Raw genomic sequence first — 23981 nt, 5'->3', positions numbered from 1 at the left:
TGTTGAGCTCTGCGTGAGGCTTCACTGCCAATTCACCCTGCAGAAGTTAGAGGGAGGTTTGGAGGAAGTCAGGGAATGAATTCTTGCTGTGGAAGGGTACCCTCTGTGGAGCTCTTTCCTTTTCAGGAAGAAAAAAAAGCACTTTCATCATCCTTTTCATGACATTTCAGTACTTTTGAATTCTCTCTATTTTTTTTTTTTTTTTTTTTTTTTTTTTTTTTTTGGCTGGGCAGGGCTCTTAATTGAAGGTGATTGAAAGGGACATCTATCCCTCAGATAGGGAGAATAGGGAGAAGCTCCTTAGCTGCCCAGACTTGATTTTTGAATCTTGAAATATGTTGGACAGCTTTCTATATTGTCAGTGGTTACAGAACCCATGTTTTTATACAGAGCTGAAGAAAACAACAGTCCCTGTCACTGTGTTGTTGTTGCTGTTTAAACACTAAATTTATATGGAGAAAATTACATTATCTAAGCTTGTCAGAGATTGGAGTAAAAAATTGTATCTCTCTGGGTCAGGTAAAGTGAGAAAAAGTGTTATTGCTCTTAATCCTGCAAGTCCTTTTTTATCAGTTCAGGGGAAAAATAGCACGTATAAATCACAAAGGTTTGCTAATGTTTTTTTTTTCCCTTTGTAATATCACAGAACTCCAGACTAATTTCAAATATGCATGCAGCCCACTGGTACTCCTTTCTCAGGGAAAAGGGCACATTTGTTTATTGTTTTGTGCAGCAACAAAACCGAGTGACATTAGAAGCGACTGTGGTTCCTCCAGCCTTGGAAGCGGGACTCTGCTGCCAGCAGCCAGCTTTTATTCCCGCCGGGTTTCCACAGCTTTTATTCCCGCCGGGTTTCCACAGCTTTTATTCCCGCCGGGCTTCCACAGTTTTTATTCCCGCCGGGTTTCCACAGTTTTTATTCCCGCCGGGTTTCCACAGTTTTTATTCCCGCCGGGTTTCCACAGCTTTATTCCTGCCGGGTTTCCACAGTTTTTATTCCCGCCCGGCTCCCACAGTTTTTATTCCCGTCGTGTTCCCACAGTTTTTATTCCCGCCCGGCTCCCACAGTTTTTATTCCCGCCCGGCTCCCACAGTTTCTATTCCCGCCCGGCTCCCACAGTTTTTATTCCCGCCCGGCTCCCACAGTTTTTATTCCCGCCGTGTTCCCACAGTTTTTATTCCCGCCGTGTTTCCAGAGTTTCTATTCCCGCCCGGCTCCCAGAGCTGTCGCTCCCGCCGGGTGCAGCCGCACTCCGTGCAGGGAATGGCGCGGCAGCCAGAGGGCAACAGCGCCTCAGGAATGGGGCAGCCTGGAGCCCTCGGCAAGTCTGGCCTAGCAACGGGCTAGAAACGAGAATCCCCTCCTTCCTTTAATTGATTTGGGTGAATGGATGGCGACGTTCCTCGGGTGTTATTAAAGCATTAATTTACCCGGTTGCCTCACACTGTGTTCCTTCCTGCCGCCTGAGCGTTATTGCAGCGATATCTCACCGCCGGAAACGCGTCCCAGACACAGATGGAAACCTTTGGTGGTGCTCATCCTTCAGCCACCTCCTCTAATAGGAGCTCTGAGTGGAGTGTCCCTCTGCCAGGCCTCCCTCTGGACCCGCTGTCATTAATACTGCCAGCTTCTTCTGTCAGTGTTCCCAAACCTCACACCTCCATGGGCAGCGTGAGCCTGTTGATACCGGTGCTAGTGGTTTTGGATAGCCAGGGAGGCACGGAGGTGCCTTAGTGCAACTGGGAATCAGGTCTGCCTGTTTATTTCACAGATGATATCAGCGAGGATCTGGCTGGCTCTTTCTGTATTCTCTGGCACTTCAATTACAGCCCTGCCTGCTGGGGTGAGTTCCTACGCTGAAACATCAGAGTTCTGCATCAGGAGAAAGTGTTGTGACAAACCCCAGGGAGGCAGGGGACAGACACTGGGTTTGGTTAGATTCTGCTGCCTTTGTGTGTCCTCAGCCATCGGCTCAGATCATGCAGGTGCCAGCTCTGAAATGCACCTGTCTTTGCACCCTCTGGTTATGGGCTTGGTGAGCTAACAAATAGTAATTTAGAATTAATTTTTAGTTCATTTTGAGTGCTTGTGGAAAAAGCAGATTCATTATGCAAAATCTACAGTGCATCTCTGTATCTTTAAGGGTCTGGATACCTACCGGGCATGGATTTACTGGAAAGATTCTGGGGATTTTAGGTTCCATATTAACATAAGCTGGTACAGCTTGACTCCAAATACTGCAATGCAATTATAATTGTACACCTTTGTAGATCTATAGTTCAGACTGTAGCTGAATCCATCCTTCTCTGAGTTAAATCCCATGTCAGGTCCTGTAGAACTGGGGAACAAGCACAGCTTCCCTTTAATACACATCTGCATTTCAATCATGGCTAAATATTAGAAAATGGTATTAAGTGAATAAAAAGGTAGTGAGACTTTTCCAGTGCTGTGGCCACAGTTATTTCTTCCCACCAGGGCTTTTTCAAACTGCAGAAAAAAGGTGACTATTTTCAGAGATAGCTCAATTCCACCCCATTTAATGTCCAGAATGTTTGGAAAGCTCAGCATGCAAAAACACTAGGAGCATTGTCAGCTTCTGGCATAGCTGACCTTAAGGTGAAACTGTTAATCTTGAGGAATTTCTATGATTACATGCTAAGTCATATATTGATTTTTAGAAGCTATGATGAACATGGCAATCACTCATCTGAATTAACTGGTTATTTCTATCTTGGAGCAGTAGGATTTTAATTATTTCATGTGAATTAACAGTTCTTCCAAACAGTATATTTGTCAGGTCTCTTTTCAAATTACAAACTTCCTTAGGGGATTTATTTTCTTTGATTATTACCTATGGTTAAAATAACATTAGATAAAGGAATTTATCATGAACATTGAGCAGAGATACAAAACGTCTGGAATGAATTTGTATCTAATTACAGAAAAGATCTTGCAGTTCTACTTGACTAAGACAAATAGGATTCCAGTTTAAACCAGTAAAAGGGTAAAACCATAATCAATGAGAGCCACAAGACAGGCTGCTTCCTACTGATAAAGCAATCCCTGATGGCAAATGCTCCACTTTTTTTAGGAGATACATTATCTGTGTCACCCGAGTTCTTTTCAGGCAGGCACAAAATATCATCAATATATGCAAATTCCAATTCCCAGTTCCCAGGCAGTGACTCGGGGAGCTGATTGCAGGCTGAGGCTGATGCCTTCCCCGTCTCCAGACTTTGCTGTACTGGCTCGTGCTATGGACATCCAATTGATGGTAATGCTTCTTGATTGCTGCAAAGCCTGTTGTGCCAAATTGTAGGCAGCAATTTGTTGTCAGCATCAGTGTTGTGCGTGCACCAGCCTGTAGCCAAGGAATTCATTAGATTCCAAGACTGCGGAGGTGAACGGGTGGCTGCTGCATCTGTGGAGGGATATGGAGCAGCAATTCATGTCATTTGCTGGGATGATATTTCTGTAGGGCCTTAATGAGCCAGATGATTTGCAAACCTGAAAACAACACTGTGAAACTTCTGTGCTTATAACTGATTTCTGCTGTGGAAAATCCTAGGATTTCTTTCTCTTGACTTTGAGAAATATGGTCCAAGTACAGTCAAAACTAGTTAAGTCCAGCTTGGCTTGCCCAGATGTATGGGTAGGAATAGGAAGCAAAATAGTAGCTTGAATCTAGACATGTGCATTGTAAGAAAGCCCAGACTAGTGCATCAAATTGGATTGTGAGTACTGATCCCCTCTGAGGCAGATTTCACTGTATTAGTTTGTTTTGTTTTCACCTGATCACAGAACACTGTGTGTGTAGTGTTACAGCTTTTTAATTAGAGTCACACATGATAACTTAGGAATACCATGCTGCAGTGTGTTTACAAATGAATTACAAAAATACAGAAGTCCCATTTGTATGTAAATATGTGTTTTCTCCAAGCAAATCAAAATGGTGTTATTCTTCATTACAAAGTGTATTCTGCAGCTATAGTGTTCTTATTCTAACAAGGATGATTATAGAAGCACATGGCAATGGAGAATTGGATGGCTGATGCTTCCAAAGCAATTAAGCAGCACTGAGTTGGAACCATCTGAGTAAATAGATTGATGAAAATTCAGTCTAAAAAAATGAGGAAAAGACCATTTAGGTCATCTACTTTATTGCTGTTTCCTAAAGTATGTTCTCAATTACTTGTTGTAGATACCCAAAGCACCACAGCTGCCAAAATGTTCCTTTGAAACAGTCATGCAGTCCAATATATGTTTAAGAGTTTTCTTAAGTGATAATCAGCATTAATTTCATTTTGCTTAATGTCATCTTTTTAATTTTGCCATTTCAAGATTGTCTCAAAACACTTTTTTTCTTTATTCAGAAGAAAAAAGTTGAAGCAGAAGTAAAATGTGGTGACTGAATTATTTTTTATGTCTTTTCTTGGCAACCACTACAAAAAACTTAACAAAGATACATCAAAACATTGTCTGCTTTTTTTCTTGTCTTATATCTTAGACCAGTACCAAGCTTCTTAAGATTGTTTAATAGTCACTCACTACATCTTATTTTTAAGTCATCGTGCTTTTCCAAGACACCTGAACAAAGTCTTCATTAAGTTAAACACTCTTCTTGTTGTTAATATTTTTCTATAATTATCTCTCTTGTTGATGATCTAGCCATGGACTGGTGGCTGTCTTGTGACAGCTCTGGGAGGAGCTGGAGCAGGGGCTCCACTAACTTTGATCAGGTGTTTTTCTATCTCCTCTTTTTTCTCTCTGCTTCTTTACATACAAATACGAGCCCTTAATCACATAATCTAACACTGCCCTACTCTTCTCTTGGAAAACCAGGCTACTTGATACCAAGGCATTAAAGATAAGTAAAAAATATTTTACAGACAAGTGCTATTTCAAGATCAAGGTTTGTGTTGCAACTGGAATACTGGAATGGAGTTGGTGGACTCTGTATAGCAGTTCTCAGATACAACATCCCATTACTGCTCCATTATGAACCATGGAGAAGGCTTAGTAAAAGGAATAAGAATGATTATCCAACCAAGCAATCCTCATTAGTCAACGGCTGGAAAGTAAACCCACATGTGAATGGAATACTGATTAAAGAGGTTTTTGGTTAGCTGTTTTTTTTGTTTCCCCTGCAATAACATTTTTTGTATTTTTATTTTGTTTATTTGGAATCATAAACAATTTGAAATGTTTTTAGTGAAACCAAAGCAAATTTAGCCATAGCTAAACTCAAATTGTGACAAAAGATTAAAGTTTGACTCACTGTGATTTTTGGTAGCATTTCCTCTTCCAAACAAAAAGAGAATTGAAGATCACAGAATTCTTTCCTATTACCAAATATGCTGTTAATGTCTTCAGGCAAGAGCTCTCTCAGGGTTGTAAATTTTCCTCTGCATCCTGTCTGATATAGTTTCCAAATGCAATTAGCTTTTTAGCCCTTCAGTTTTCTAAGACATGACTGAGGCAGTGGTGATTTAACCTACCTTAGATTTCTGGGGCTTTTTTTTTGGGTTTCTTTGTGGTTGTTTTGGGGTTTTTTTGGGTTTTTTTTGGGGGGAGGGGGAGGTTGGTTGTTTGTTTGGTTGTGTTTTTGAATTTTTTTGCTTGGTTGGTTTTGTATTGTTTGGTTTGGTTTGATTTGGTTTTTTTTAGATTTGAACCTAGATTTGATCCTGAGATGTACTGTTAGTCTGTAGAGGGAGAACAATTGATGCAATACTCATAAACTACCTGCTCTGGTTCTTCTTTTTGATATGGAATTTATGCAAGATAACTACCCCAATTAAAAAAGCTGAAGTGGAATGAACAATCTGTTCTGTCAGTAAAAATAAAATCAGAAATCGTAGTAAACAGAGGAAAAGCAAAGCTTGTAATAACAATAGAAAGCACAAGCTAATACCGTGTTTGTTCTTTTGGGGTTTTGTGTGATGGTTTCTTTTAATGTCACAACAGTGATTATGGATATGAACGCCACAGCAATGGCCAGTGTTTACCAGCATTTTGGTATAACCCATCCTCCTTGTCAAAGGACTGCAGCCTTGGACAGAGTTACCTCAACAGCACTGGGTAAGTGGCTCCCCAGACTTTATTTACCTAGAGCACCCATATGGATTTAACCCAATCACAACTACAGATTACACCTCCTGCAGATGTTTCAGAGCTGGCTGGGACACCTTCATCACCACCTCTGTTGGGTTGCACATCTGTCACTCCAGATCTCCATCATGTGTGGCCCAGGCTTTTCTCTGGAAGATGATGCCTTAAAAAATCTTGGGGGGAGACTGTAAGGTCAAATCATTAATGTTTATGAAAAGGCTCCCCTTAAAATCCTGTGAGATCAGGTGAGGCAGAAACACTGGAAGATAAATTAGTGGAGAGAGATGGAACTGATGTGTATGTGAAATGAAGTAATAGATGGGCAGCTAGCCTGAAAGCTGACTGTTCTTTGGCACTCTTGGAAGTCAGTGGAAGATGTAGTTTAAGTTGAGATCCTGGCAGATTTCATTTATAATGCAAGTGATTAAAGCAAACAAAGCAACCCAAGCTGTGTTTGGAGGGTTTGTACACTGAAAGATAGTCAGAATCTGATTTTTGCTTCCATTCTTATTGTTCTAGCCCTTGAGGGTTACATCTTTAGAGGCACTTATCTCACAAATAATAAGAAGTGGAGAATGTGAGAAAAGTTGTTAAACTTTGCCCAACAGTGTAATAATTGAATACAATGCCATACTGTATGTGTGTGTGATTTATTTATAATTTTATAGTTCTTTAACTTGTAACATATTATTTCATGGTTTGGGCAATTTATGGTACCTTATATGGTATTGGGAAGTGGGAATATTGCTGGAAATGATCACGTGCCATTAACAACAGTACGAGCTACTGGTGTGTTGGGCACACCAGGAGTGCTTGGCTGAGACAAATACTGAAATACATGTGGGAACCTTTGTTTCCTGCCAGTTTCCTCAGTCTAAAGGCACCTGTTTCCAGTTAACCCTGCCGTGCTCCTTGCCAGCACCTGGCCCAGCTTTCCCCATCCCACTGCAGGTACCGGAAGGTTGTTTCCAACAACTGCACGGACGGGGTGCGGGAGCGCTACACGGCCAAGCCCCAGCAGTGCCCGGGCAAACCTCCGCAGGGGCTCCGCATCCTCACGGCCGACGGGCGGCTCACGGCCCAGCAGGGCCACAACGTCACCTTCCTGCTGCAGCTGGAGGAGGTAGGCTCCGTGTGACATTCGCCCCGCGTGCGTCCGAGTGGCACTCACGCCAGGAAAGATTTGCAAAGAGGTGAAGCAAGACAGGGCGGTATAAAGTCAGTCACGGCCAGGATGTAGCTGGGTGGATTTTGCTCTAAAATGTGTGGACATGAAGGGGCTGTCATTGTGGTGCCCAGGGTGATGTCTGGGAGAAGTTGATAAAAAGTGGGAATTGGTATGATTTGGGAATTTCACAGGAGAACTGAAGACTGCAGGTTTGAATTCTGATGCTCCACCCTTTGTTTTTGAAACTGAATTTCCACTGACTTTAAACCAAAGATGACAAATAGTACATGTGCAGCTGGGTCCCCATCACACAAGTTGGTACATATTGTTTAGGTATTTATGGATGAAATCTCAAGATGTCCTCAGCAGGATTAAATCTGAAATTCATTGATATAGTGAAGCTGATCTGGGTTCTGATCTGTGTTTTAATTATATCTGTAACTTAACTTGGTATTTCATTGTTCTGCTTCCTCCATTCCTGAAGCCACGGAAAAAAAGTATTTAAATCTTTTCACCTCTTTTTTTTTGTTCAGCACTTCTCTATTTGTGTTTGATTGCTGGTGCACAAGCAGGAATATTCACGAAGTAGCAGTCTTCTCTTTTTCCCTAATCTAATTTTATTTCTTTAAACTTCTATCCCTTTTCTTACTGGCCAATAAATCTTAAAACAAATATGCTTTAACACCAAGGAACAATCCCTTTATAGTTTAGAGTATTCAAGGTACAAGGTACATCCCTTTTTAATTTAGAGTATAGTTTAGAGTATTCAAGGAAATCACTTCTGACCCTCTCCATAGTAAATGTCATCTCTGAGGAAAGAATTTTTTTTACATCTCTATTATTGATACTTTCCCCAGGAAACGGGTGTCCTGATTTGTAAAGGCAATACCATATGATAAATCATATCTAATCTGAAGGAGTTTTTGACCCGAATGTTTATCTTCTCCAAAATATGGTCATTGTATTTCAGTACTGACAGTCATACAGCATTGCTACTGTGGTGCTATAATAACAGCGTGAACATATAATTTCACCTGATTAAATTATTGATTTCTGCATTTAAAGATGAAAAGGAAGAAGCTCAAAACAAGAGTCAAGTCTCCAGGCTTAAAAAATAAAAGTAAAAAAAAAAGCACACTTTACATCACCTTTCTCTACTGGGCAAAGTTTTAAAACAGACAGGGAGAAGGAGATGGATAATCTGAATAGCCAGTCACAAAACTATCAAAGAATTATGCCAGTAGAGGGAGAGACAATCACCCACAGTGTGGGAAACTCGGGACAAATGTCCTGGTCTTTCCTCTGTGAGTGCTTCAGCTCACAGATCATGTAAGAGCCCTGACCACTTTGTCACAGGGACCTGCTTTGCATTGTTCTGTCTCTTTTGTTCATTCTGATCTTTTCTGGCAGCTCTGCTTCAGTGTGCACCAGAGTCTGGAAGCAACACCTTCTCCAGTATGAGATGGAGCCTGTGCCATGCTGGGTGTCAAGAAGTGCAGAACAGATGTTTTGATGAGTGAGTGAGTCAGTTCTGAGGAGATCTAAAGGGAGCTCTTCTTCCAGTGTATCTGATAAGGAAGAGGTTAGGAATTGCTTTGAGGGGTGAAGCAGTATTGATCAGCCTCCAGCCTTTCCAATTACTCTCCCTGTTAGATGAATCTTGACCTCCTGCTCCTAGATTTGTCAACTTAAAGAGCAACCAACAAAACCTTTGGGTGAAATATTCAACAAAAAGGAATATTTGCCCAGTTATGTGCAAACCCTAGGGGAATAAAATGTAGTTGAAGCAGCAACACTGTGTGTACACTAAACCATTTACCAATTTAACTGTTCAGTGACAAGAAAACATCACTCACTAGAAAAGTTAAACAACCCATCAAAAGACCAAGCATCCTTTTATAAAATGGGTATTGATTTCACAGAATAATTGAGGTTGAAAGGGATCTCTGGAGATTGTTTAATCCAACCCTGCTTCTCAAAGGGAAGTTCCTTTCCCTTGCATACAAGGCAGAGGTATCACAAGACAAGAATTTGCCAATTTCTGTTTAGTTCTGCCCTGCACAGGTGTATTGCACATTACAATCCAGGATGATCAGTATCCAAAAAATCTATGCCACTTCATTTTAACTGAGGCAAAGACATCAGGAAAGTTAAAAAGGGCATCTTTTCCTGCAACAGAATGTGAAAAAAGTCTATCCTCTTCAACTCTTGCCCCCTGGAGTGGGGGGCAGTATTTTAAGAGTGCTACACCCTGGTGAGGACTCCTCCTTTAGTGTGGGTGACAGCTGATATCTTTCAGGGTGTGTGAAAAAGCAATGGCTTTTCCTTTTGCATCTTAATATCTCCTGTATCCCTCTGAGACAGTTTGTTTGAAGCCTTCAAATCTTCAGAGCTGTTTCATACACTGCAGCCTCCTGGCTCTCTTTTTTCATGCCCATGTTCCACTTGATCTTCAGGAAGAGGGAAAAGAAAAAAAAAAAAAGATAAGCTGGTGAACCAAGGTACAAGAGTCTGTTTGAGATTTGTACTCCTGTTATCTTTCTAGGGCTTTCTGCTCCATCTAGGAATCCACCTGGGTTTGAAAAGAGGAACAAACTGCAGAAGCAGGTTCACTGGAGGCCCTGAACATTCACTGCGTCTCTGTAGTGGAGCAGATTGCTAAGAGGGCAGGGAGAGACAAATGACAGCAGTAAAAAGCTGATGTTTTCACTCAGGTGTGGGATGCAGGGGCAGGAACCCCAGCACAGTGTAGAGCCTGGTTGTGCCTGTAGTGATGCTGAGAGCCACGACTGTGCATTCTGACAAAAACATAATGTGAGCAAAAGATGCCTCAAGAGAAGCAAGGGCAAGGCATTCAGAAGTGTTCTGCTATTGAAGAAGACACAAAAGAAAATCATCACTGAAGTCTGTGCAAGTGGAGGGAGGGCAGGAGCCAAACCCAGGAGCACGCTGAGCATTGCTGATTTCTGAGAGCTGGGATTCTGGCCCAGTTTCTCTAACCCTGATTCACATGAAGTTTTCCTGTGAAGCATTTATATCTGGCAGCATATAAATAACATTTAAAGCAAACCTAACCAACAGGTCATATTTAAATCATCTGAAGATGATTTAAAGAATCTTTCAAAAGATTTCTAAGTCACCTGTCACCTTTTAGAATTTCTGTATGACGTCCTCTAAATTGCTTGCAAGGTCAAATTGCACTTCATATTTATGGAAACGTTTGGCCAGGTTATTTGTCCAATTAATCTGGGTATAATCATCATGGTATTTTTAGTGGGTGACAATAGCCAGGAATCATCAATATTGCCTTTACTAACTATCATGTGTTACATTTTATGAAGTATTTTGGAAGTGTTTAACAAGCAAGGCATCATACTTAAGCTGGGAATGTTGCTCTTAAATTTCCATGAGTTATGCAGAATGCCAACAGCATTTTTGTCATTGCGTGACAGCACATGAGAAAATTAGCTATGCTTAAACGCAAATTTTCCATTGCTTAAACATGCTGCCAGTTAATTAAAAGGTTAATCCTTTGCCTTGGCCTGAGCTACATGCAGAGACCCAGGGCTGATACCTCTCACACTGCAGCATTCAACAAGAGCAGTTTCTCAGCCTAAAACTCTGAATCCTTGCTTTATTTTTGGATAGCAACAAAAGAAATCCAAAATGTGAAGTTACAAAGGCACTTTCCTACTTAAATTGTTCAACCCAACATCCTTGACATGTTTTGCTTCTCTGTTGTAGAAAATAGAGGGACTTTTTTAAAGTGTGTTTTGTTTCTGTGTGCCTTCCTGATCACATGGTCACGTAGATCTCTTGCCTGTCACAACCACAATTCTTATTTGTGTGTTAGAGTTATTTGTGTGAACATCAGACACTTGTGCTGCTGTGCTGCTTCAGCAGAGACTCTGAAAGCTGCAGCCTCCAGAGCAGCTCTGCTCAGCACAATGGCTTTCAAACTTGTTTCATCCCATTGCTCACACATCTTTGCTGAGGAAATGGATGGTAAAGACATTCAGGGCAGGAAGGTTCAGGGCTTTGACTGTTTCATTACAGATAATTCACAGAGAATCTGCCTCTTCTAATTTATTTTTTATCTTGATAAAATGACAGCAAAAAATCTTTGACATTCCAGGTCTGCCTCAGTTCTCACTTGGCAAAGTCACTCCACTGGGAGTAGATTTTGACTTGCTTCTAACTGCTTGCTGCTGCTGTGTGATGTTTGGATTAGACTAATGTGTGGGGAAAGCTAATTTGTTCCTACACTTCAGGCCAGAGGCTGCAATTCAGGCAATCTGAACTCATTCCTGAACCACACTCTGAGCTCCTTCTGCATGACCTTGAGTAAGAAACTTTAACTTTCTGATGTTCTATTCCCTTCTGCCTCATACTCCCCATGCCTTGCATTTGTGTAGTGATTGCTCATAAATGCAGAGGACTCTCTCTTACCATGTGAACATACAAATGAAGCCCTGAATTTCCTAAAGACTGCCGTGGCTCTCTGTAATGACAATGTTTGTACATGGCTGTACAAGGTACACTGTGTCTTGGGTACATTTAATGAGCTTGGGGATCCTGCTGGGGGCACGATGCCATTACCATTTCCCACCTCAGCACTATTATTTGGTGCAACTCAGTATTCAACTCAGCTGAAGTTTCTGGAGATGAGCTTAGCATTAGGATTGTTTTAATTGTTGACATACTCAAATTAAAGATGCAAAGCTAGTAGTAATTAAAAGCATAGTCTGTATTTTTTTTTTTTTTTTGGCAGTATCCAACTGTGTTCCGTCTTTTGATATCACAAGTTTGTTAGTAATGATTACAGAAATATGAAGCCTTCATCCTAACTTTCAATGCACATGCTGAATCACGGTTGTTTATCTTACTAGCAGCACTACACTCCTGTAATAACACACAAATAACACAGTATGTACCCTCCCGTGTACCACTGTCATCTCAATTATAATTGCATTTTCTGATGAGGACAAGCTGGTTGGGAGAAATCAGAGCCTTTCATGCATTTTTAAATTCATTGTTGAAATTCCATGAAAATGTATGAAAGTGGACCTTGCCTTTCTAATAACACACAGCACTACAGTCTTGAAATGCACTTCCAGTCAGTTGAATTATTCTGCATAATCCTGAGAGGCTGTTACTGATTTCTTTGGGGCACAAAAGATCCAGTACTGTAAAAAGAGCTCATAGCTGAGTTGAGCTGGCACAACTGGCAGTCAGGATGAATGATGTGATCAGTAAAATTCACTATTTGGTGTTGAAAAAGAAGTACATGTGAAAAGTATCAAGCTGTTTGCCCTGCTAAAAGGCACCTTTCTGTCCAGTTTCTGTTTTGAAAAATTAAGGCCATCTCTCTGAAAGCAGGGATTTGCACAGGAAAGCATGTTTTTAAGTTCTTGATAAAATTGGATCTGAGTATCTGGTAAAAAATAAGAAAATACGTTAAATGGATCTTGATTAAAGGTATGCCCTGTGTAGTCAGTAAAAAATATCTTTGATGAATGATTTCATTTGGTGCCAGGAAACTGCCAAAGAGGGAAAGGGGTTAATCTAAAGAAAGCACAATGAATTAATCCATGAAAACCTCCAACAGCAGCCGTGTCTGTTTCTTGCAAAGGATAATTAAATCTATTGTCAACATCTCTCAGGAAGACACAGAAGTTGGCACATAATTAAAGACTTAAAAATGAAATCTGAAACTTAGGAACCAAAATTAAAAACCTTGAGCTGTGTTTGTTCTGTTTTTTAATACTTCCATTTAGATACAAATACTGAAAGTCAATAAGGAAAATTCATTATTACAATTTTCAGGGCAAGATTCCAATGGTGTGTTTGAGAGAAAGAATCCTGCTAGGAGGGGTCTCGTATCTCACATCCACCAAAATATTGGAATTTGCATAAAAGTAATCAAAATATAAAACTATTGTTGCAAACTGTATGGGATGTTTGGTGATATACACTGAGGCAGGAAGCTTCACAGAGTTTTTGGTAACGTTGAGGTCTTGTGTGCTCTCGAGGCTTCTTTGGTCAAGATGCAGGAAAAAGGTGCACTTGGCTTAGGAGGCAGGACCAGGAAGGAGGGAGAGAGGAATATTTTGTATATACTTGAAAAAAAACCTGGAAATTTAATGAGAAAATCCCTTAGAAAATAGTAAATTTCTGATTTACATTTTAGTAACTAGTGTTGTCTAGGTAGGTAAAGGGTTTAATATGGGGCCTCAGAAACTTGTTTTTAATTATGAGGGCTTCTTTACAGGATAAAAGTTCTTAAGGCTCAGCATATGTTTAAGCCTTTAGCTGCACAAAAACCCTTATCAAGACTGCAGAGAAAGGGGTTAATCTAAAGAAGACACAATTAATTAATCCATGAAAACACTCCAACAGCAGCAGTGTGTCTCCTACAAGTAATGCAGGGAGTTTTGCATCTGCCTAATTTGGGCTAAAAGCTTCAGAAAAATCCTATTGTGGAGTACTGAGCTTGACAAAATAAAAAGGAGAAGCTGGAAAAAGCAACAGGAGGGTTTTTTGCAAGATGTATGGATAGACATCAAATTGTTACAGAACAAAACTTCTCTTGGTAAAACAACCCCTTGCAACTGGCTCTGGAGAGATGCTGGAGACAAGAGACAGTGACAGCTGGGTTGGTTTAAGTCAGATGTGGGTTGTGTGGGAAAGGTTTGGATTTTGGCTCATCTGCTTTCTCTTCCTGTCTTACTCTGCCCGTGCTCTTACCTGGCACAGATAAAATATTAGGATAACTCAAAACACAGTCTCTTTGTTTTTGTGACTTTTCTCTCCCAGTTCCTAAGCTAGAATTTTTAATGTCAGATTTCCAAAAGGTGGCATTTTCAGAGGAGTGTTATAGCCTGGATCTTACTCAGTGGAAAATGTGTTTCCAGTTCAAAGGGTTTTAAAACAGGAAAGGCCAAGACAAGTAAGGGTGGGAAAACAACAGCTGAAGCTTTTCTCTAATTAGATTTTCAGAGGTTTCTGTCATCATCTTCTCTACCTAGGAATTGAAATCTAAATCTTGCATGCCTTAGAAATGGTTCCTTTCCTTGGCTACACCTGTAGACAATGTGAGTTTCATGGCTGTGGACAAAATGAAGACAAGAGGAGAAAAAGGTCATTAGAATACAAATTTTGACAGTTGCAGAAATTAGGCTATTCTGTCACCCTTTTCATCTTCTGCTGCTGCTGCCTCAGATACGTGGAGGAATATTGCATGACCTGAAACAAACTTCAACTGTTTGGCTTTGCAAAACTTCATCTGCATGGCCTTGAATATCCTCAGAGCTGGTAAATCCAGCAGGGTCACTATGGTGGCACACTTTTAACCATGTGAAAAGCTTTTGTCCCAGCAGCATGGCTTTACTGTTCAAACACATCATCTCCTTTTGAGTAGGAAAAGACAACTAAAACCCTAATAATGATGGACCTGGAGGAACTGGGAAAGCATTGAAGGGTACTTCAGAAATCTCTCTATTTGGTCTGTGTCCAGTACTGGACTTGAGATAAGAATAGACTCCCCCTGAAAGATGTTCAGAGGCCATGTGTGTTCACTTCTGGCTCTGGAAGCAAATCCCATTTGGTGTCTTCTGTTGACTCAGTCAAACAGACATGAGTGCCCAAAGCACTGCATCATGTTTGACACATATTTCTAATAATTCAGGTCAACAAAGCTCAGAACTCTGTTGTTAAGACCATTTCCCCTGTCACACCTTCAGTTTGGGATTCTCCACAACAGAGCAACACAGTTATTTTTGTCTCATCTATTTGGAAGCAACAGAGATTCCAGCAGGGTGCCAGGGCAGTGTAAAAACAACTTTAGTCTATTAAAAGGGAGCATCTGGGAAAATTTGTTGCTCTTGCCACCATCAGGTATAGCTCTGCTCCTTTTGCTTTCCATTCAAGCAAGCCTTCACTATTTCTGCCTTCACAACAAGTTATAAAAAGACTGAGAGAACATGAGGAATATAAAAGTTCTGTTACAATTTCCTTTTATAGTCACATACATTCACATCTCTTTCTGGTGTGGATACCTGCCTGATGCCATCCAGTCACATGGGTACCTTTCATTCCAGAAGGGAAGCTGGGCATCCAGGGGGCTGTTTATCTCTCAAAGGAAAACAGGGAGAAAAAGGAAGAAAGAAAAGGAAGAGGAAACAAACCCAAAGTAAATGAAATGTCATTTCAGCCAATTTTTTGACAGGTTATTAATGATCAGCTATTAATTTTCCATCATTCCAGATAGTGGCCACTGCTTCAGTGCACCAGGCTGGGGAGGTGCTCCACAGCAGTAGCCAGCAAGTGTGAAAATAGCCAGCATGAGCACCATGCAGAGCCAGAGAGGGATTTCCTAGGGAGTGAGGGTGCTTAAAGGTAAGGCAAGATGCTGCATCTTACATGAAAGGGAGAGATCTTTAGCAGCCCTGGTTGTTTGACAGGTCAGTGCAGGCTGTTTCTCTGGCACATCTGACCTTGTTACTATTCTCTGGTTGGCCTCGGTCACCCCACTGACCCTGTCTCTCAAAAGCCAAACAGAATCTGTTTTATCCTTTCTCTTCCACCACAGGGAGACCTCCAGAGATCCCTCATCCAGGTGGATTTTGGAGATGGCATCGCTGTGTCATATGCCAACCTCAGCTCAACAGAAGATGGGATCAAGCACATCTTCCAGAACGTGGGCATATTCCGAGTGACCGTGCTGGTGGAAAACAGCCTGGGTTCTGACAGCGCTGTTCTCTACCTGCATGTAACGTGTATGTATCTTCATGCCCCCTGCTCGCTCCTGGTTTTCTTTTATAGAAATCTTACTTGTAGCTAGAGGTGACATTTGGAATTTGGCAGCTGAGTCCAGAGTGGTGGGAAATGATGAGTGTTCACCTGTCCTCCAGACAGACTGTTGATTCCAGACTGAGAGGAAACATAGATTGATTAAGGTTGGAAAAGATCTCTAAGATTAGAGAAATTAGACTTGATAGTATTATATGAAATTAGACTCAATAGATTATAAGAAATTAGACTCAATGGTCTAAAAGAAGAAAAGAAATTAGACTTGATAGATTATAAGAAATTTGACTCGATAGTCTAATCACTAACTTTTACTTTTTAAGTCATGTTTTACCTCTAGTTTTGGGTAGTCTAATTTGGGATGCCTCAAAGGACTGTCCAGCCCTTTCTGAAATGCACTTTCATTATCAAGCTTACATTTTCAGAACAACAAAGACACCCAGGGATCTTTAATGACTTTTAAGAGCTTTGAATTCTACTTTGTGCATGTTTTGCTCTCTAATGAAACACACCCACCTCTGGGATGGAAACCAGTGCTTTTCAGTGTTTCTGTTGTCATAGGAACCAAAATCTTTGTATTAAATAGTACTGCAAAAAAAATATATCCTCACATTGCTTTTCTGCTATTCTTTTTAACATTTTCATACTTCATATGTGTCTGATTTACAACTGAAACATATCCAACAAGTTCTTGGATAAAACCAATATTGTATCCTTTCATATTTATTCCAGCACATGGTTGTGAACCCAAAGGTCAATCTATTTATCAAAATTTTGTAACATTCCTAAGGGATTTTGTTTGGGGACGTAATTTTCTATATACAGTAGGGTTTTTTTATTTGTTATTTATGTTTTCACTGTGTGCCTCTGTGCCAGATTAACTGAGAAAAAAAGAAATTCCCAAACCTGAAGTTATGTTTACAGAAATATTGTTTACCATCTACCAAACTAACTCTACATACTGTGTAGATGATTTGGCATATTCCCTACACTTTACCTCTAGTTTTGGGGTTAGTTTACACAGCATGAAAGCAGCTGCCTTTTCAGGGTAGGAAAGCAGCTCTTTAATGGAGAACCAGTGGGAGCCAGGAGTGTGGGAGATGAGATATTTATGAAGGAGGACTAGAGGAGCAGGAGCAAATATCCACCTGAATGTCCCCCTTCAAAAACACCTTGGCTTGGCAAGTGTCCAGCCTTCACTCACTCATGGTGTCTTTCTACAGCTGCTGTAAATAATTTTCTTGAGATACTGAAGGCTTATAAACCATTTTGATTGTTTAAGCTGTACAAGAAATAAACAATATTCAGATTTGTTTGTGTGACTTAGCAGCTGACAGTGTATGTTTTTGTGTTTTGCATAGGTAATGCCAGCACAGGATTTAAGCACTGAGTGATCATTGCAGCTAGGCCCAGATTATGTGTGCCAGACTCCCTGGAGAAGTGACAGCTCTAAGGGATATGTCTCACCTTTCTCTACACGACAAGAATTAGGGACTGCTGAACAGGTTACAAATGAGCATGGTGCCACTCAGACTAGCAATAGACTTGCTGAAGACAGGGATGTACAGTAGATCCAGCCCCCTCCAGAGTCTAACACCCTGATCCACAAAAGCTTCTAAATCCTGTTTGAAAGCTTGCATTGCCACTCAGCTCTCTGATGAGTATTCTGCTTGGGGTGTTGGAGATTGTCCTTTGAGGAGTTTTGCAGAAATATCTGTCCTTAAAATAGACACGCACACTGTATTGTAAGATCCACAGACAAGCAATGTGCAGCCTGAACATCCAGAGTTCTAGGAAGAGCTACAAACTGAGTGATCCCGGGTTACAGGGTTAATAAATGAGTGTCTGCAGCCAGGTCTGGGCCTTCCAGCACCTTCCTTACCTGTGCCAAGCACTCTTCCTGCAGGAAAAAACTGCAGGCGCTGAACCTCAGTGCTTGTGGCCTCAAAAATAAAAGCAATCCCATGCTCTCCTCATCCTGCTGCAGCCAGTGCACAGAAGCAGTGCCTTTCCTGCAGTTGCTCCAGGGATCCAGAAATGAAGGTTACTGTGAGACAGGAGCATTTTGAGTTGGATGGACAATATAAACTGTTGTATGTAAACTGCTCAAGCCAACAGCCTGTCTCTTAGCTGTCCTGAAATATCAAAATTTTCTTCTGGAAAGTTAGTTACGGATATGCCTGCATGCTTCAAAACAACATCACTTGTGCAAGTGAGCCTTTTGAGGACCTTCTCCCTTTCAGTTTTCTGGAGCTTGTACAGTATTTTTTCCCCTGAGACAGGTGAGGGCCATAGCCCTGCATGAAGCTCAGAAATTAATCTTGAATTCTCTTCAAGCTTACCTGGGAGAAAGCAGTCTCCTAGCAGGGGGGCCTATCCAGAGTGAGCTATCCCCATCTGCTGGCCAGATAATAGCTCAGCTTTTTTAGCATCCTTGACCCAGCTGTGCTGGGAAGTGCTCAGGCAGAGTTGGGTTGCTTGAGCCATTCTTTCATATCCCTTTCTAGCCATTGGGTGGGGAATGTCCAAGGAAGTGCTGGCCACTCTCTGCCATATAGGATCATTTGAGATCTGTTCAGAGCAGTGATGCAGTAATGTTGGGGAATATCAGACTTTTCATGGGCTCCATCATTACAGTTGTCACTGCATTTAGCTGGGAAAATTGCTGTTTTTCAGGTCTTAGGGTCTTGCTGAAAGCAGGAACAGCATGGTGATGGAAACGGATCTGAGCAGGAGGATGCCATTAAAATCACAAGGGTGAAATTGTGGCACCTCTTGAATTTCCAAGAGTGTTGACTACTGCTTATAAATGGCAAAGTAAGCCATGGTCTCATGTATAGCAGGCTTTGGTTAATCTGATCATGGATAACTCTTAATTGGGCTGCTTCAGCTTAAGCAGTGGCTGTTTCTACAATCCAGGGAAAGATGCATTTCAGTAATAAATCAGGAACACTGTCCTTATTCTGGAATTGTTTATACAGTCTGATTTGGGAGAGGTTTTTTTCTTCACTCTGCCTATTGTGTTATACAGGATGCTTTCTCCAGAGTATGGTGTTCATTTAGGCTGAAAAGCAAGGTCTAAGTGGTGATTTATGAATGGAGTATATCCTTGAAAGATTCTCCCTGGAAATACATAAAATTCTTCAGCAATGCATCTGAACTCCATATGAACAATGCAAGGCTGTGGCTGTGGTTCTCATCTCTGGGGAGCTCACAGACAGAGGATGTGTACATGTGGCCTTATTTGTTTAAGGAACCCACGTCCTCATGTGACCTGAGGTTTCTTTATTTTTCTTTCCCTGTCACTCAGGACAATTGCTTTGTTCTCTTGATGAACAGTCAGAACACATTTTAAAAATAATCTATAGAACAAGATTTAACAACAAAGGCCCATCTGTTTCCAGAAGATGGGAAATGTGTAACCCTGGGCATAATGTCACTTGTCGAATGAATTATGTTCTGTTTATACTGAAGAAATAAAACAGTTTATTGATGAAAAGGAGGGAGTATAAAGTCACAATAAAATGCAGGCACTCAGTGAATAGCTGCCTTCAGAAAGAGTTTCTGCTGAAGTTCACCAAATCATAGCAGTTTTCCAGCAAAGATGCTTCATGTCTACTGAAGCCCTTTGTCCTGCACATTCTTATGTCTTCCCAGTGAAGGCCACATTCACACAACAGGGCTCTGTCCCTACTGTAAAGTCATATAGGCTTCTGACTTGATGACATTTATGCAGTAGAGTGTCCCAGGTTTTTCAGCTCCATGTACAGGGGTGGCTCCTGTTCTCTAAGAAACAGATTTAAGCCTTTCTCTCTAGAAATGCTATCAAGCCAAAACATTCTGTCATGTCCCATGGTGATTTAGGGAAGACTTTTCTTCCCTAAACCAATGGATATTCCACCCAGGTTGACTTTTCAGATGGAGAGAGAACTCACCTACTGTTTCTGTTTCTGCAGGCCCCTTGGAACACGTCCACTTATCTCTACCCTTTGTCACCACGAAGAACAAGGAGATCAACGCCACAGCAGTGCTGTGGCCAAGCCAAGTGGGAACACTTACTTATGTCTGGTGGTTTGGGAACAACACAGAGGTTTGTAGTCCTGATTGACTGAGCTCAATAACCCTGGAGGAGCTCTCTGACAGAAGAGGGAGGGAGAGAGGGATCTGGGAATGCTTCTATGTAGTCACGTATGCAAGAAAATGATAAACCAAATACTGAAATGCTAATGGGCCTTGGAGGTACCGACATGGAAATGTAAGTAGTGCTTTGTGTTTGTGGCTGTGACTTAGCTGCAGGCTTTATTGCTATTTCATGCAAGCTGCCAATAGGATTCTTCCTTAATTCCATCCAAGGTGAACACATTAACCAAAATCTGGAAGAGTTTCTACTGCTTTTTTTCATCCTCCTTTCTTCAGTAACAAGAAGAAAAAAAAGTAGGGGCTTTGGAAGCTTTTTTTTAGGGAAGCAACCTTCCAAGCTGAAGCTGTTTTTATATCTGGAACTGACCTTTGCTGAGCCCCAGGACCCTTTGCTAAACCACATGTGCAAAAGGAGCGTATTATCATGTGCTATGGGTGGATTAAATGGTTCCCAACACTCCTCCCTACCCCAGGGCTCTGCTCAGTATCACGTTCTGCTGCCTCTGTGCTTGCAGTCTTGGTAAATGTGCACGGACATTAGAACTGTTACTTCATGTATAATTGTGGCTAAAGTACCCAGAAACCCTAATTAATTTCTGAGGGGAGAGGTTGTCATGGATTTTGTAGAGCCAAGAGGGACCTTCATAATCACACATTGTTCTCTTCTGTATAATGCAGATTGTAAAGTTTGATCAATACCTTCTGCTTTATTTAACTTTTTGTGACTAGGGCAGGACCCGACTTTTTGTTGTTGTTGTTGTTGTTGTTGTTGTTGTTTTGCATTAATAATTTTCCTCAGATGATAGAAAATGCACTGCTTCTCTTTCTGACCATCTCCTCCAACTATTTCCCCACAGCTAATTATTCTGAGCTTTGAACTCATGCACCGTGTTTGTAGTCTGAATTTATCTAGTCTGGGATTCAAGCTGTTGGATCTTGTTATGCCTTTTTGTGTAGATTAAAGAACTTTGTACTATCAGCAATCATCTCCCCCTAGAGGTACCTACAGGCTGTGATTGTCACCTTTTAACCTTCCCTCTGATCTCCTGAGCTCTTAAATGATCAGAGTTGGTCGAATTCTATTTTCATTGAAGTGTAGGCTTTACTATAGACCGCAATGGCAACAGTTTGACTTAAAACTAGGTGCTTTGAAGATCTCTCCCAGAGTTCATGAACAAGTGAAAAGAGAAGTCAAGGCAGAGTCTGCTAGAGGACATAACTCATTGATGAACTTGTTCACAGCTGAAGGGATCTGTGTCCTCTCAAGCATCAGTAATTAACAAAAATGATGTGTCTGTATCTAAGGATAACATGGGACAGCAAATGTGAAATCTTAATTTGGCTGGTTCTGTGACAACCCCCTTGAGTCACCTTAAATAAAGCACTTAGACTAGATTTAGGAAAGGAGGGTGCTACCTGAGCAGTGAGTGTTGCAGGCCTTTATTTCAGGATCTGGGCCTCTCTGGGGAGTGAGCAAAGGTGGGCATTTTAACATGGAATCCAAAACAACCAACATGCACTGGAATCTTACATAATGGAAATTATAGGTACCTTATTCTGAGCTTCAGGAGGACATCCCTGTCTGGGATTTGTGTGCTGTCTCTAGGAAATCAGCTGCCATGTCACAGGGCCTGAGTCTGAAATTTCCAATCTGGAGCTCCTCAAACCATCCCAATAGGTTAGAGAGCCAAATTATTTTTTCTTTTCCTTTCCAGACAAATTAACTGAATTTTTCCTTTTATGATGTATTTGCAGCCACTGATCACATTGGAAGGGAGCATCACATTCACATTTTCTGTGGAAGGGATGAACACCATCACTGTTCAGGTCTCAGCAGGAAACACCATTCTTCAGGACACAAAGACTATTGCAGTGTATGGTGAGTTCTTCCCCTTTTATTTCACACAGGATTCTCCATAGTCAACATGTAGAGAGCCAGGTTAGCTGGCAGCAGCAACAGGTCTTTATTCCAGAATGCTTTGGGTGAGATTAAAAATTTAATTCCAGTGTTGCCAGTGCACTGTAGTATCTCTGAAGGCCACTGATTGACATTAGTGCAGACTGACATGATTGCAGAACACTGATCTCCTTCCCAGAGCCCTCTGCATGGGCTCCATCACTCTTTGATCATCCTACATGATTGTCAAAATGTTAGTTTTGCAAGCTGGTTTTCCCCCTTCTTGGCCAGCAGAGGCCTCTTAACTCACACAAAAGCTGCTCAGCTTGAAAGATAAATCAATGCTGTGTGCTGCAGTTCTGCACAGAAATCTGTACTGATTTGACATTGTTCTCATGTGTTGGGGCACACAAATACCATATAGTGTAGATGGAGCCTGAAATCCACTGGGAATCCCAGTGAGTTTTAGCTAGTAGTGATCAATGTGGGCAGCTCTGTTAACACCAGGAGAGATTAGGTACATTTTCCAAGGCTAGTACTCTCCCCATATTTATCCCTATTCTCTTCCAATTAAGATCTCTAAAGTTTGGGGCTCATCTGTGAGTCCAGTCACAGTTTTCTACACAGGGTGTGCTTGCTCCAGAAGTCAAAATGAAGGTAACATTTCATTTACATTCCCAACACAGCTCCCTTTGCAGTGGTATTCATCCACTCAAATAAGGACTGATCACTTGTTCAGCTCCAAGGCACTCAAGTGATGAATCTCTCAGATTCTCCACATCTCTCACTGAGTATCTCAGGTGCACACTGCTGGATTCCCTCACAGTCTGTGCACCATCTGCAAAGTGATTAAGCAAAACATGAGCTGCACCAGGTTTCAGAAGGTTCTGCCCCTCATTTGGCATTAAGGCATTTCAGTCTTTACTCATCACTCTGTCATTGTATCTGCAGAGAAATTTCAGTCCCTGAGGTTATCATTCTCTCCAAACCTCGATGACTACAACCCAGATATCCCAGAGTGGAGAAGGGACATCAGCAGAGTAGTCAAGAGAGCTCTGGTGGAGGTAAGCTGTGTGCACAGCCTTGTTACAAGGGCTCTGGTTCCTGATTTGTCCCTTCATTAGGACTGGATCAGCTGTTCTCTCAAGGTGTCTTTTTGTTTCCATCACCCAGAAATGGAAAACTGACACTGTTTGAGGCCAACATCCTAAATTTTAGACAGGTGAAGTGATCTCATTCTGTGACAATCTGCTGCTCAGAGTCAGCCCTCAGTGTAAAGCAACACTGTTGGAATTGCAGATATGCTGTAGAAAACTTGAGAGACCAAAAATTAAACAAATTTACTACACAGAAGAACACGAGAGCAAGTACTTTAAGTCCTTCATATAGCATGAGTTTCACAGGGCAAGATTGGATGCTCATTTTCTCTGAAGTTCCTTCTTTAACTATGGAACATAATGTCACAAAAATACTCTAGTGTAGCTGAAGATTTGCATTTGAAATTGAAGAGGTAAGAAGAGTTAGAAGAGATAGCTGGGGTTTCTCACCTCAATGGAAAAATAGTGCAAGGAATTGTTTGAAATACTGTTTCTCCTTTTTTAAAAACAAAGATTCTCAGATTTTGAAAGGACAAAAGGCTTGTCAATGTTATTAGCAAGCTTAAGTGTTATTTGTGGCATCATCTGTCCAAAAACGCTAGAAAAACTGCACTAATCAGTTGCACAAACCTGTCTAGATTGTTTCTGAGATTTTTTTCTGATATTTTGTTAAAAGACATGAGGAAAGGGAAAAAAGGAGCATTTTTCTGAAGCTTAATCTTCTGACGTATTTATAGCTGTATGAAGTATTCAAGGATC

The 23981-nt window shown here is 41.2% G+C and overlaps 1 protein-coding gene and 1 long non-coding RNA gene across 6 annotated transcripts in view; one reads left to right on the top strand and one right to left on the bottom strand.

Annotated features, from left to right (window-relative positions):
* Positions 1–23981, top strand: part of LOC110473608 (VPS10 domain-containing receptor SorCS1) — a 258920-nt gene that overhangs the window by 215399 nt on the left and 19540 nt on the right. For all 4 annotated transcript variants that reach the window (XM_031505274.3, XM_085582756.1, XM_085582759.1 and 1 more), the window contains exons 17-22: positions 5969–6082; positions 7064–7235; positions 15871–16057; positions 20045–20178; positions 21984–22107; positions 23077–23189. In XM_031505274.3, the coding sequence (XP_031361134.3) occupies positions 5969–6082; positions 7064–7235; positions 15871–16057; positions 20045–20178; positions 21984–22107; positions 23077–23189 (844 nt within the window). The remainder of the gene's footprint in view (positions 1–5968; positions 6083–7063; positions 7236–15870; positions 16058–20044; positions 20179–21983; positions 22108–23076; positions 23190–23981) is intronic.
* LOC146767070 (uncharacterized) overlaps positions 7233–23981 on the bottom strand; it is a 133340-nt gene continuing 116591 nt past the window's right edge. For both annotated transcript variants that reach the window (XR_014956170.1, XR_014956169.1), the window contains exon 3: positions 7233–9730. This is a non-coding gene — a long non-coding RNA (uncharacterized LOC146767070). The remainder of the gene's footprint in view (positions 9731–23981) is intronic.

This window comes from Lonchura striata, chromosome 6 (assembly GCF_050655825.1).
Source record: "Lonchura striata isolate lonStrDom1 chromosome 6, ASM5065582v1, whole genome shotgun sequence".
Classification (NCBI taxonomy): Eukaryota; Metazoa; Chordata; class Aves; order Passeriformes; family Estrildidae; genus Lonchura; species Lonchura striata.
This window is presented reverse-complemented; position numbering and strand designations above follow the sequence as displayed.